Source organism: Capricornis sumatraensis, chromosome 2, assembly GCF_032405125.1.
Source record: "Capricornis sumatraensis isolate serow.1 chromosome 2, serow.2, whole genome shotgun sequence".
Lineage (NCBI taxonomy): Eukaryota > Metazoa > Chordata > Mammalia > Artiodactyla > Bovidae > Capricornis > Capricornis sumatraensis.
The window spans coordinates 2,563,794-2,577,582 of record NC_091070.1 but is presented as its reverse complement, the minus strand read 5'-3'; the positions used below and the strand labels follow the sequence as shown (position 1 = coordinate 2,577,582).

The 13,789-nt window shown below is 41.6% G+C and overlaps 1 protein-coding gene across 1 annotated transcript in view; it reads left to right on the top strand.

Moving 5' to 3' along the window:
• The window catches only part of TTC8 (tetratricopeptide repeat domain 8), a 63,996-nt gene that overhangs the window by 37,106 nt on the left and 13,101 nt on the right, over positions 1–13,789 (top strand). The window contains 2 exon segments of the mRNA XM_068965840.1: positions 4,813–4,900; positions 7,699–7,809. Of these exon segments, the coding sequence (XP_068821941.1) occupies positions 4,813–4,900; positions 7,699–7,809 (199 nt within the window).

Below are 13,789 nucleotides of genomic sequence, written 5' to 3'. Positions count from 1 at the left end.
AAAAGGCAGAGGAACCAGAGATCACATTGCCAGCATCCACTGGATCATAGAAAAATCAAGAGAAATCCAGAAAAACATCTGCTTTATTGACTATGCCAAAGCCTTTGACTGTGTAGATCACAATAAACTGGAAAATTCTGAAGGAGATGGGAATACCAGACCACCTGACCTGCCTTTTGAGAAACCTGCATGCAGGTCAGAAAGCAACAGTTAGAACTGGACATGGAACAACAGACTGGTTCCAAATAGAACAAGGAGTCCGTCAAGGCTGTATATTGTCACCCTGCTTATTTAACTTCTATGCAGAGTACATCATGAGAAACGTTGGGCTAGAAGAAGCACAAGCTGGAATCAAGATTGCCGGGAGAAATATCAATCACCTCAGATATGCAGATGACACCACCCTTACGGCAGAAAGTGAAGAGGAGCTAAAAAGCCTCTTGATGAAAGTAAAACTTCAGTTCAGTAGCTCAGTCGTGTCCGACTCTGTGACCCCATGAATCGCAGCACCCCAGGCCTCCCTGTCCATCACCAACTCCCAGAGTTCGATCAGACTCACGTCCATCAAGTCCGTGATGTCATCCAGCCATCTCATCCTTGGTTGTCCCCTTCTCCTCCTGCCCCCAATCCCTCCTAGCATCAGTTTTTTCCAATGAGTCAACTCTTCACATGAGGTGGCCTAAGTACTGGAGCTTCAGCTTTAGCATCATTCCTTCCAAAGAAATCCCAGGGTTGATCTCCTTCAGAATGGACTGGTTAGATCTCCTTGCAGTCCAAGGGACTCTCAAGAGTCTTCTCCAACACCACAGTTCAAAAGCATCAATTCTTCGGCGCTCAGCCTCCTTCACAGTCCAACTCTCACATCCATACATGAACACTGGGAAAACCATAGCCTTGACTAGGTGGACCTTAGTCAGCAAAGTAATGTCTCTGCTTTTGAATATGCTATCTAGGTTGGTCATAACTTTTCTTCCAAGGAGTAAGCGTCTTTTAATTTCATGGCTGCAGTCACCATCTGGAGTGATTTTGGAGCCGCCGAAATTAAGCCTGACACTGTTTCCACTGTTTCCCCATCTATTTCCCATGAAGTGATGGGACCGGATGCCATGATCTTCGTTTTCTGAATGTTGCGTTTTAAGCCAACTTTTTCACTCTCCTCTTTCACTTTCATCAAGAGGCTTTTTAATTCCTCTTCACTTTCTGCCCTAAGGGTTGTGTCATCTGCATATCTGAGGTTATTGGTATTTCTCCCGGCAATCTTGATTCCAGCTTGTGTTTCTTCCAGTCCAGCGTTTCTCATGATGTACTCTGCATAGAAGTTAAATAGGCAGGGTGACAATATACAGCCTTGACGTACTCCTTGTTCTATTTGGAACCAGTCTGTTGTTCCATGTCCAGTTCTAACTGTTGCTTCCTGACCTGCATACAGATTTCTCAAGAGGCAGGTTAAAAGCTCAACATTCAGAAAACGAAGATCATGGCAACTGGTCCCATCACTTCATGGGATATGGATGGGGAAACAGTGGAGGCAGTGTCAGACTTTATTTTCTGGGGCTCCAAAGTCACTGCAGATGGTGGCTGCAGCCATGAAATTAAAAGACGCTCACTCCTTGGAAGGAAAGTTATGACAGACCTAAACAGTGTATTAAAATGCAGAGACATTACTTTGTCAACAAAGGTCCGTCTAGTCAAGGCTATGGTTTTCCCAGTGGTCATGTATGGATGTGAGAGTTGGACTGTGAAGAAAGCTGAGCGCTGAAGAATTGATGCTTTTGAACTGTGGTGTTGGAGAAGACTCCTGAGAGTCCCTTGGACTGCAAGGAGATCCAACCAGTCCATTCTAAAGGAGATCAGTCCTGGGTGTTCATTGGAAGGACTGATGTTGAAGCTGAAACTCCAATACTTTGGTACTTCATGTGAAGATTTAACTCACGGGAGAAGACCCTGATGCTGGGAGGGATTGAGGGCAGGAGGAGAAGGGGACGACAGAGGATGAAATGGCTGGATGGCATCACTGACTCGATGGACATGAGTTTGGGTAAACTCCAGGAGTTGGTGATGGACAGGGAGGCCTGGTATGCTGCAATTCATGGGGTCGCAAAGTCGGACACGCCTGAGCACCTGATTAAAACATATATCAAGAACTCATGAAACTTAATAGAAAATAAAACAAAATGAGCAGAGGCTCTGAAAAGACTTTTTTCTAAAAAACACATACAGAGGCCCAACATGAAAAGGTGCTCAACATCACTAATCCTCAGGGAAACGCAAGTCAAAACCACAGTGAGATTATCATCTTACGTCTGTTAGAATGACTATTATTGAGAAGATTAGAAATCACAAGTGTTGGTAGGATGTGAGGGAAAGAGAACCCTCGTGAACTGTTGATGAAAATGTAAATTAGTGTAGCCACAGGGAAAACAGTATGGAGGTTCCTGAAAACATTAAAAATGTGCATTAAATTAAAATGTTAAATTAATTAAATTTTAAAATTAGTTTTAAGTTAATTAAAATTTGCTGTACCATGTGTTTCAGCAATCCTTGTTCTGGATATCTGTGTGAATAAATGAAAACACTGACTTGAATAAAAGATACCCTCATCACCGTGTTCACTGCAGCATTCATAGCCAAGATATGGAGACAGTCTAATGCCCGTGAAATCTTGCTGTTCGAGATGGCATGGATGGGCTTGGAGGGCATTATGCTAAGTAAACTAAGTCTCATAGAGAAAAACAATATCCTATGATCTCCCTTATATGAGGAATCTAAAAAAAAAAGTTAACAAAGTTCATAGATACAGAGAACAGATTGGTAGTTGCCTGAGGTTGAGACTAGAGGTGGGCAGATTGTGAGAGGGAGTCCAAAGGTTCAGATGCCAGTCATAAAATAAATAAGCTGTGGGGATGTCACTTAGAGCATGGCAGCCATGGTTAGTAATGCCGTATTGTGTGTGCGAACTTTTCTAACAATGTAAGACTTAAAGGTTCTTATCACAAGAAAAAAATTCTGTAACTGTGTATGGTGATGGATGTTAATTAGACTTATTGTGGTGATCATCTGGCAATATATACAAATATCAGATTATTATGTTACATGCCTGAAGTTGATATAATGTTGTATGGCAATTATATTGAGTTGGCCGAAAAGTTCCTTCTGTTTTTTAAATTAAAAATAAAAGAGACATTTTTCATTTTCACCAAGAACTTTATTCACCATTTCTGTTCCACTACCTTCTGCCAGTTTTCAGGCATAATTCCATCTTCCCAAAACTTTTTATCTTTTTGAGCAAAGAACTATTTCAGATGTCTGTTACAATCTCCCAGGGGACTGAAATTTTTTTCCATTAAGAGAATTTTGTAAAGACCAAAATAAATGGGAATCTGAAGGTGGAATGTCTGGTGAATATGGCAGAGAAATGAGAACTACTCAGCCATGCTGTAACAATTTTTGCCTGGTCATCAAACGTGCTCTTGCACAATCCTGATGGAAGACTGCGTTTTCTGTTGACCAATTCCAGACGCTTTTTGTCGAGTGCTGCTTTTAGTTGGTCTAATTGGGAGCAGTACTTATTGGAAGTAATCATTAGGTTTTCCAGAAACAGCTCATAATAGAGGACTCCTTTCCAATCCCAGCATATCCCAGCATATCCACAACATCAGCTTCTGTGGATGAAGACCGGCCTTTGGTGTGGTTGGTGGTGGTGCGTTTCCCTGGCCCCACAATCTCTGTCATTCCACACAATTGTACAGTATCCTCTTTTCACCTGCCACAATTTGTTTTAAAAATGGAGCATTTCCCTGATGTGTAAGCAGAGAAACGCATCAGAAATCCAGTCAAGAAGATTTTTTTCTGCTCAACTTATGTGGAACCCAAACATCAAAATGGTTAGCATACCACACTGGTATAAATGATTATCAGCACTTGGTTTAGATATTTTGAGCATGTCGGCTATCTCCTGCATGGCATAACATAGATTGTTCTCAATGGATGTCTCAGTTTGATCGCTGTCAACTTCAACAGGTCTATGTGACTGTGGAGCATGGTCCAGTGAGAAATCTCCAGCACGTAACTTCACAAACCACTTTCGACTCATTTGATCAGTCGCAGTACCTTCTCCATATGCTGCTTTTTTTTTTTTATTTCAGTTGCATTTTTTTAACTCTTTCTTGAGATAATAAAGCATAGTATTCTGAAAATGTTGCTTTTTTCCCCTTCTATCTTCAGTGTTAAAATGACTACACAAAAATTCACCAGTTTTGATGTTTTTTTTTAAATGCACACTGATATGACAGCTGTCACAATACAACCTAACAAAATTGTTTTGAATGAAGTTAAAGACAGTTAAGCACTACTAGAGCCATCTTAATGGAAAAAAAACCGAATGAACCTTTTAGCCAACCCAGTACCTCAGTTTTTAAAAATGGGCTTCTATCTCTAAGTAGAAGATGTTTTTCAAAGCAATGTCATCTTCAGCTCTTCCAATAAAATGGAGGCTCTGAGCATTTCTTGAGGTCATGTGACATGTCAGCTGACACAAGCAATTTGGTTGGTGACTCACTGACATCCTGCCGTGATTAGGCTTCAGACAGACTCTACACCCCATTTAAGTGTTCAGACAGTGAATAGGGGAATGCCGGCATCTTTTTCCTAACCTGTATAAATATGCATGTGTGCATATAACATCGCCTTCTTGGTACATGCTTACTCTTAACAGATATAATTTGTCTCTAATTCATATCCTCAGGGTATGAATGAATGCTGGTCGTATTTGTTTTAAATCGAATGTCTAATTTTTAAAATGGTTGTTCTTAGGTTAGGATTGTATCGGGAAGCAGAGAAACAGTTTAAATCAGCCCTGAAGCAGCAGGAAATGGTAGATACATTTCTCTACTTGGCAAAAGTAAGTATTCTTAGATTGAGTGGAATTTGTCTTCTCTGGATAAATGTTTAAATTCCAACCAGTGCATGGGGAGAGTTGCCAGTTTCTTTAAGAACAGTTGGCAAGTTAATGTGTTCGGACTTAACTTTTTTTTTTTAATGGTAAGGGAAAAGGTGAGAACATTCAGAGGATAACCATCTCAGGAAAAATCGGTTGCCAGGGAAAGTAAGACAGCCTCTTTGAAATATTGCCTTAGATCGGAAGAACATGCTACAGGCTTACTGTCCCCAGGGGTCACAAGCCCCAGAGAGGTGTTTTTCTACAACACATTTGTTTCTCGTGTCAGCAGACTGTAGAGAACAGGATTGTTTTTATGTAGGTCCTTCACTTTTGGGCTCTGCCATTGTAACAAAAACAGTATTTCCCCTTTATTGAGCACCTACTCAGTGTAAGGCACTTTATCAAGTCTTTCCCACATATAATTTAGTTAAACTTTCTTAGCAACACCGCAAAGTGGATTTTAACATTTCCTTTGTGCTGTTGAGGAAAAGGGGACGTAAGAGGGTAAGAGCAGATTCTCAGCCTCACTTGCCTGTTAAGGGCCAGGATCCAGACCCGGGGGCTTCCCCGGTGGCCCAGCAGTGAAGAGTCCACCTGTCATCGCCAGAGACTCAGGAGATGGGGGTTCAGTCCCTGAGTTGGGAAGATCCCCTGGAGACGGAAATGGCAACCCACTCCAGTATTCTTGCCAGGAAAATCCCATGGACAGAGGAGCCTGACAGGCTACAGTCCACAGAGTCACAGAGAGTCAGACACGACAGAGACTGAACGACAACAATTCAGCCCAGGACTTTCTGATTCTAGAGCCGCCTGAGTGCCACCCCCAGCCACGACAGAGTGAAGGGCCACCTGGAATTTCCAGTGTTAAATTAGTGACTTCTTTACCCTCACCAAGGCTACTTTAAAAGAAGCATTTGATGATGTGGTGGTTAGGATATTGTCTTGTATTAATATATCTTTTAAGAATTTCTTAAATTTAAAAAGTGTTGTAAAGGAGGCTGAAAAGAAGATAAGACAGAAAAGGAAGCGCGTCTGCTGCTGCTCCTGCTAAGTCGCTTCAGTCGTGTCTGACTCTGTGCGGCCCTGTAGATGGCAGCCCACCAGGCTCCCCCGTCCACGGGATTCTCCAGGCAAGAACACTGGAGTGGGTTGCCATTTCCTTCTCCAGTACATGAAAGTGGAAAGTAAAAGTGAAGTCGCTCAGTTGTGTCCGACCTCTAGCAACCCCACGGACTGCAGCCCACCAGGCTCCTCGGTCCATGGGATTTTCCAGGCAAGAGCACTGGAGTGGGCTGCCATTGCCTTCTCCAAAGGAAGTGCTACTACTTTCTAAATATGGTATTAATGTTAGCATACTAACAGAATCAAATGGAAGTTCTGCCATATAAACTTACTGTGCTAACTTAGTATGTTTATAGTAGTTTTTAAAAAATGTTTGAAACTCTAATATCTAAGTGTCTTTATACATTATATGTTAAATTCTAAAAAGGTTTCTAAACATCACAGTAAAGTTTTCTAACAGCTTGAAATTATAATTCAGGTTACAGTATTTGACTATTATCTTCTTAATTGATAATTACTTGCCATGTGGTTAAAAATGTACTTTTTATTTTAACTATTGTTAAATACATGGTTTGATTATTTTTTCATAAATTGATTTGCTTAACTCTGTTGTTGCCTATGTGACTATAGGGTTACAATTTACTTTTTTTTTTTAATATGTGAAGGATTTACTGCTAAGTAGAGACCAAGCAGATTTTAGGAACCACATTTTCTCTAATTTAAGCTTGTTAATTTAAGAATTATTAAATACTTTATATTACTTCACATATGGAATTATTTATTATATTTTTAAAAGCAATTCAGAAGCACGTATGGTAAAAATTGAAAAGTTTTCATCCATACCCTTTCCTCTAGTCTCATTGTTTATCAGTAAACACTGCAGGCAGTTTTGTGTGTCTCCATTTGGGCTTCTTCAAAGCACAGTCTAAATGTTAGGAAGAAACGGAGGATCCAAGATCATGAAGGAAAAAAAAATGTCTTAATCTTTTGTTTCTATACATAGAACTGCAGTTCTCCTCTTAGAAATCCCTAATAGGTTACGGTTTATCCATGCCGAATGTTCTCATTGCTAATTAGGTGGTGGAAACTGTTAAATGGGAGTGTCGAGTGCTAACCCTCTCAACTCCCTGACCCTCTACCCTACACACGTGTTTCCTTCTACTTCTCAGGGTCCTTCTCCCCACCCACCCCTCCAGAGGCTTCCCCAGCTGCTCCTTCTCAGACTTTCCCATGGGGCATGCCCTCTTTCTCCAGCATCTTCAAAAGCACCCTCACAGTTGGTCCTTCATGCCCGCCTGTAGACACACTTATATCTGTTCCATCCTAAAAAAAGATTTTCCCTTGATCCTCTCTTTTTAAAAAATCAGTTTATTTTAATTGGAGGATAATTGTTTTACAGCATGTGATAGTTTTTGGTGTAAATCAGCATCCTTTTCTAGTTACTCTCTAGTCTGTGTGACAGTAGTAAGCCCACAATAAGTGTTTGCTGAAGAAATAAATGAATAAATGTGTCACATACAGCATGAGGAGATAAAGCTATAACATCATTATTGGAAATTAATCCTACACATTTCTGAAAAATGTTTACTGTAATATCTAGGAGATAATTTGTTACTAAGCAATAATTTTAAATTTGTCATAACGAATACAGTTATTTTAAGAAGCCGTACTCTTGTTGAAGTGTATCCTGGTTTTAGGTTTACATCTCATTGGATCAACCCGTGACTGCTTTAAATCTTTTCAAACAAGGCTTAGACAAGTTTCCAGGAGAGGTAACCCTACTTTGTGGAATTGCCAGGATCTATGAGGTAAGATTACTATCTTTCAAAAAGTTGATACAAGACTGAGGTTATATGCTACTTAAGTAAGTTCATACATAGTCCCTTGGGGTCTTATAAAATGTAACAGTTTGTAAAATTAAGATTGTTGGCCAGTGATTTACCAACAGAGGAAGAGATTTTAGTGTATACATTAAACAAACTTCAGTGTTTATGATGAAGTATTTCAAACACACAGAAGGCTATAGCGAATGGTTCGAGATAGGACTTTGAATCAGTTCTTCCCTCGGCATGGTTGGCTGTCCCAGCACGGTAACTGGCCCTTCTCTCAGGTCTGCAATGTCAAGCAGCAGGTTTTTTCCTGTGTGTATGGTAGATATGTTTTGGCTTTTCCATTCTGTTCTGTTGGTCTGCTTGTCTATCCTTATGCCAATATTATGCCATCTCAGCTCCTGTAGCTTTATTATGCTTACTGTTTGGGAGGGCGCTTTGTTCATCTTCATTAGGAATGTCTTGGCTATTTTGGACTTTTGCTCATTCTAATAAACTTTAGAGCCATTTTTGTCAAATTTCATCAAAAGCCCCATTGAGTTGTTCTCCCTGCTGCCTGATTAAGGTCGCACCATCATAAATCCTGATGTCAGGTTGGGAAAATTCTACCACCTGTTCTTCACAGTTGGTTATTCTTGGCCCTTTGCTCTTCCATATTAAAAAACCCTGTCGGCATGTGCTTTGGAACTGCACTGAATGTAAGAATGATGGGGGTGGAGGGTCTGCCTTTCTTCCCACGGGGGATCATGGTATAACTCTCCATTTACTTAGGTCTTTTTGTTGTTGTTGTCTTTCAATGAATATCTTGTAATTATCTTCATGAATGTTTGGTTGAGAGTCCCCAAAACCACTGGGAGGTTCAGTGATTTAGGTCTCAGGACTCGGCACACAATTGTACTCATAGCCACAATTTTTTGTAGCAAAATCAGTAAAGGGAAAAGGCATGTGGGGCAAAGTTCAGAGGAAACCAGACATAGGCTTTCCAGAGTCCCCCTGCCACCCACCCAGGCCCCTGGTGGAGTCACAGAGGACACATTAGATTGTTCCTGCAAGGTGTGGCAACATGTGTGAAGCACTGTCTGCCAGGGAAGCGCATCAGAGACCTGGCATCCATCACTTAAAGAAAGCTGAGCGCTGAAGAACTGATGCTTTCAAACTGCGGTGCTGCAGAAGACTTGAGAGTCCCTTGGACCGCAAGGAGGTCAAACCAGTCCATCCTAAAGGAAATCAGTCCTGAATATTCACTGGAAGGGCTGATACTGAAGCTCTGCCTGATGCGAAGACCCGACTCATTGCAAAAGACCCTGATGCTGGGAAAGATTGAGGGCAGGAGGAGAAAGGGATGACAGGGGATGAGAAGGTAGGATGCCATCACCACCTCAACAGACATGAGTCTGAGCAAACTCCGGGAGATAGTGAAGAACAGGGGAGCCTGGTGTGCTGCAGTTCCTGGGGTCTCAGAGAGTCGGACACGACTTAGCAACTGAACAACAACAACAGTCTGTTGCCGGGGGCCGGCCACAGAGGGAGGCACCGCCTGCCTATCACGTACCAGGACCCCAGACTCCAAGGAGTGAAGCAGGTGTTTGTACAGCACATGCGCTGCGCTTTGTACGGTTCAGGTGTAGTGAGCCACACTGTCATTTGGGGAAAGTTTCATATAAGTGTAGGGCACTAGCTGGGCTTTCCAGGCGGCGCCAATGGTAAAGAATCCGTGTGCCAATGCAAGGGATGTAAGAGATGTGGGTTCAGTCCCTGGGTCGGGAAGATCCCGTGGAGGAGGGCATGACGACCCAGTCCAGCGTTCTTGCCCGGAAGATCCCATGGACTGAGGAGCCTGTTGGGCTGTAGTCCATAGGGTTGCAAAGAGTCAGACATGATTGAAGCGACTTAGCACTCACACACACACACACACACACACACACACAAGCTAAGTTCTAAGTTACTCACCAAGGGCCAGCCTTTCACAGGCCTTTCTAAGAGTAGCAGTCCCAGGCTTACTATGTTAACTCTCTTCTGCACAGATGTATTTGTAGGTAAAATTCTGAATGAACTGCTTTTTTTTCTCTTGTGTTTCCTATGGTCATTTCTGGTGAGTTGGAATGTATTAATTTATGTTGATATGATACTAAAACCTGGCTAAATAGTCTTTTTAATAACATCATAGATTCTCTTAGATTTTCTAAGTAAAACTATCATCATCTGTGAATGTAGACAGTTTTATCGCTTAATTTCAATTATTTTACTTTAAAAAAACCTTACTGTTTAGGACTTCCAATACAGTATTGAACAGAAGCATATTTGTTCTCTTTTAAATTCCCTGAAATGCTGGGTATGATCTTTTAAAATTATTTTGTTAGAAAAAAGAATGGAAAGTATTAATAGTTGCCATACCTGGGTAGTAGTGTGTGAATGGTTTTTATTTTCCAGATTTTCTGTAATCAACATGTATTACTTGTAACATGAAAACAACAACCCTTAAATTGTTTAGAAATAGCTTTTCCTTGTGAAATGTAATTTTGATAAGCATATAAATAGAAACCTTTGACCATTGTCTAAAAAAGCAATGCAGAGTTCCAAAGAATAGCAAGAAGAGATAAGAAAGCCTTCTTCAGCGATCAATGCAAAGAAATAGAGGAAAACAATAGAATGGGGAAGACTAGAGATCTCTTCAAGAAAATTAGAGATACCAAGGGAACATTTCATGCAAAGATGGGCTCGATAAAGGACAGAAATGGTATGGCCCTAACAGAAGCAGAAGATATTAAGAAGAGGTGGTAAGAATACACAGAAGAACTGTACAAAAAAGAGCTTCATGACCCAGATAATCACGATGATATGATCACTCATCTAGAGCCAGACATCCTGGAATGTGAAGTCAAGTGGGCCTTAGAAAGCATCACTACGATCAAAGCTAGTGGAGGTGATGGAATTCCAGTTGAGCTATTTCAAATCCTGAAAGATGATGCTGTGAAAGTGCTACACTCAATATGCCACCAACTTGGGAAAACTCAGCAGTGGCCACAGGACTGGAAAAGGTCAGTTTTCATTCCAATCCCAAAGAAAGGCAATGCCAAAGAATGCTTGAACTACCGCACAATTGCACTCATCTCACACGCTAGTAAAGTAATGCTCAAAATTCTCCAAGCCAGGCTTCAGCAATACGTGAACCGTGACCTTCCAGATGTTCAAGCTGGTTTTAGAAAAGGCAGAGGAACCAGAGATCAAATTGCCAACATCTACTGGATCATGGAACAAGCAAGAGAGTTCCAGAAAAACATCTATTTCTGCTTTATTGACTATGCCAAAGCCTTTGACTGTGTGGATCACAATAAACTATGGAAAATTCTGAAAGAGATGGGAATACCAGACCACCTGACCTGCCTCTTGAGAAACCTGTATGCAAGTTAGGAAGCAACAGTTAGAATTGGACATGGAACAACAGACTGGTTCCAAATAGGACAAGGAGTACGTCAAGGTTGTATATTGTCACCCTGCTTATTTAACTTCTATGCAGAGTACATCATGAGAAACACTGGGCTGGGTGAAGTACAAGCTGGATTGCTGGGAGAAATATCAATAACCTCAGATATGCAGATGACACCACCCTTATGGCAGAAAGTGAAAAGGAACTGAAAAGCCTCTTGATGAAAGTGAAAGAAGAGAGTGGTAAAGTTGGCTTAAAGCTCAATGTTCAGAAAATGAAGATCATGGCATCTGGTCCCATCACTTCATGGGAAATAGATGGGGAAACAGTGGAAACAGTGTCAGACTTTATTTTTTTGGGCTCCAGAGTCACTGCAGATGGTGACTGCAGCCATGAAATTGAAAGACGCTTACTCCTTGGAAGAAAAGTTATGACCAACCTAGATAGTATATTCAAAAGTAGAGACATTACTTTGTCAACAAAGGTCCGTCTAGTCAAGGCTATGGTTTTTCCAGTAGTCATGTATGGATGTGAGAGTTGGACTGTGAAGAAGGCTGAGTGCCAAAGAATTGATGCTTTTGAACTGTGGTGTTGGAGAAAACTCTTGAGAGTCCCTTGGACTGCAAGGAGATCCAACCAGTCCATTCTAAAGGAGATAGCCCTGGGTGTTCTTTGGAAGGAATGATGCTAAAGCTGAAGCTCCAGTACTTTAGCCACCTCATGCGAAAAGTTGACTCATTGGAAAAGACTCTGATGCTGGGAGGGATTGGGGTCAGGAGGAGAAGGGGACGACCGAGGATGAGATGGCTGGATGGCATCACCGACTCGATGGATGTGAGTTTGAGTGAACTCTGGGAGTTGGTGATGGACAGGGAGGCCTGGCATGCTGCGATTCATGGGGTCTCAGAGTCAGATACAACTGAGCGACTGAACTGAACTGAACTGAAAAAAGCAGTATCAGTATCTCTCTGTCTTTAGTTGTATGATCTTAAATTGAACATGAACAAAATTTTGACCAAGAAGCTTAGGAAGGAAATTTTGAAAGCTGTGAAATTCATAGTGGTGACTGTCTTGATGTGGTTGGAATTGTTTGTGCCTTTTTTTCCTTTTGCCCTTCTCAGGTGGGAGCTGCTGTTATGAGGAACTGGTGGGAAGGATTCCTTCCACGCTCCCATTACAGTGATCGTTGCTATGGCTGGACAGGGGGCGGGTCTGGAGTAGATTCTTTAATCAGCTACCTTCTTCCTTCCCCTGCTCTGGGTCTGGCCAGGACTTGGAGGAGCACATTCTTTTGTAAGGGTGACAGGGGAAGGCTTTGTGAGAAAAAGTAGAATCTGAATTTTTACTCAAAGGAAGAAAGAAGTGAAAAGAGAGCATCCTAGTTTTGAGGACGACGTCGTGTACAAATCGGGTGTCTGAGGGCTGAGCACCGACTTGGAACAGCCGGATGCAGCATTTCCTCTTGAATTTACATGGTTAATTTCACTTATGGCAAAGTTTGCCTTACGAAGATTTCCGCTGTGTTCCTTTTCTCTTTATGTGACAGTGGATTGAGGGTTAATTAGTAAAGTTTGCTTCTCAGCCTTGGAGCTTACACAGCATCTGCCTTTAGGGATTTTCGTATGAATATCATACTTTTCTCTGGAGGGATTCTTTTCCTTTATGTTCTTTTTTTAAAATCACTTTCATTTTGATCTTGTTTCTTTTAAATGAACATGTTTTGCTGCCTCTTATTTATTGCTTGTTCTGTACAGAAGCTTGTTTTAAATGATGTTATCCTTGATAAATTTATTTGGTTGTGGTTTTACTTTTTCTTGGGGCCTTTTGCTTATTCATTTGAAAGGCAGGCTTTTATTTGAACTATTCTGTGGTAAAAGGTTCAGATAAAGGCCTGTATTGCTTCCCTGGTGGCTCAGATGGTAAAGAATCCACCTGCATTGCGGGAGACCTGGGTTTGATCCCTGGGTTGGGAAGATCCCCTGGAGGAGGGCATGCACCCCACTCCAGTTTTATTGCCTGGAGAATTCAATGGACAGAGGAGCCTGGCGGGTTACAGTTCAAGGAGTCGCGAAGAGTTGGACCCGACTGAGTGGCTAAGCACAGCATGCTGCAAATGTTAAAAGGTGTTTGAAACTGAATAATTACCCTAGGAAATGTTGTTCTCGTGGTCCTTGAACTTTACTTTGTGTAGAAATGACTTTGGGAGTGTTTGAGAGTGAGGTCCATCTTCCTCCTCTTGACTCACATGTCCTGGAAAGTGGGATACAGGCTTTTGTCTGCTGAGCAAGCTCACAAGGTGATTCTGATATATAACAGAATTTGAGAATCATAGCAAAATTCACTTCCCTAAGTTATTTACAGTTTTGTTTTAAATAAAACCCAGTGTTGATATTCTGTTCAGTTCAGTTGCTCAGTCATGTCTGACTCTTTGTGACCCCATGGACTGCAGCATGCCAGGCCTCCCTGTCCATCACCAACTCCCAGAGTTTACCCAAACTCATGTCCATCGAGTCGGTGATGCCATCCAACCAT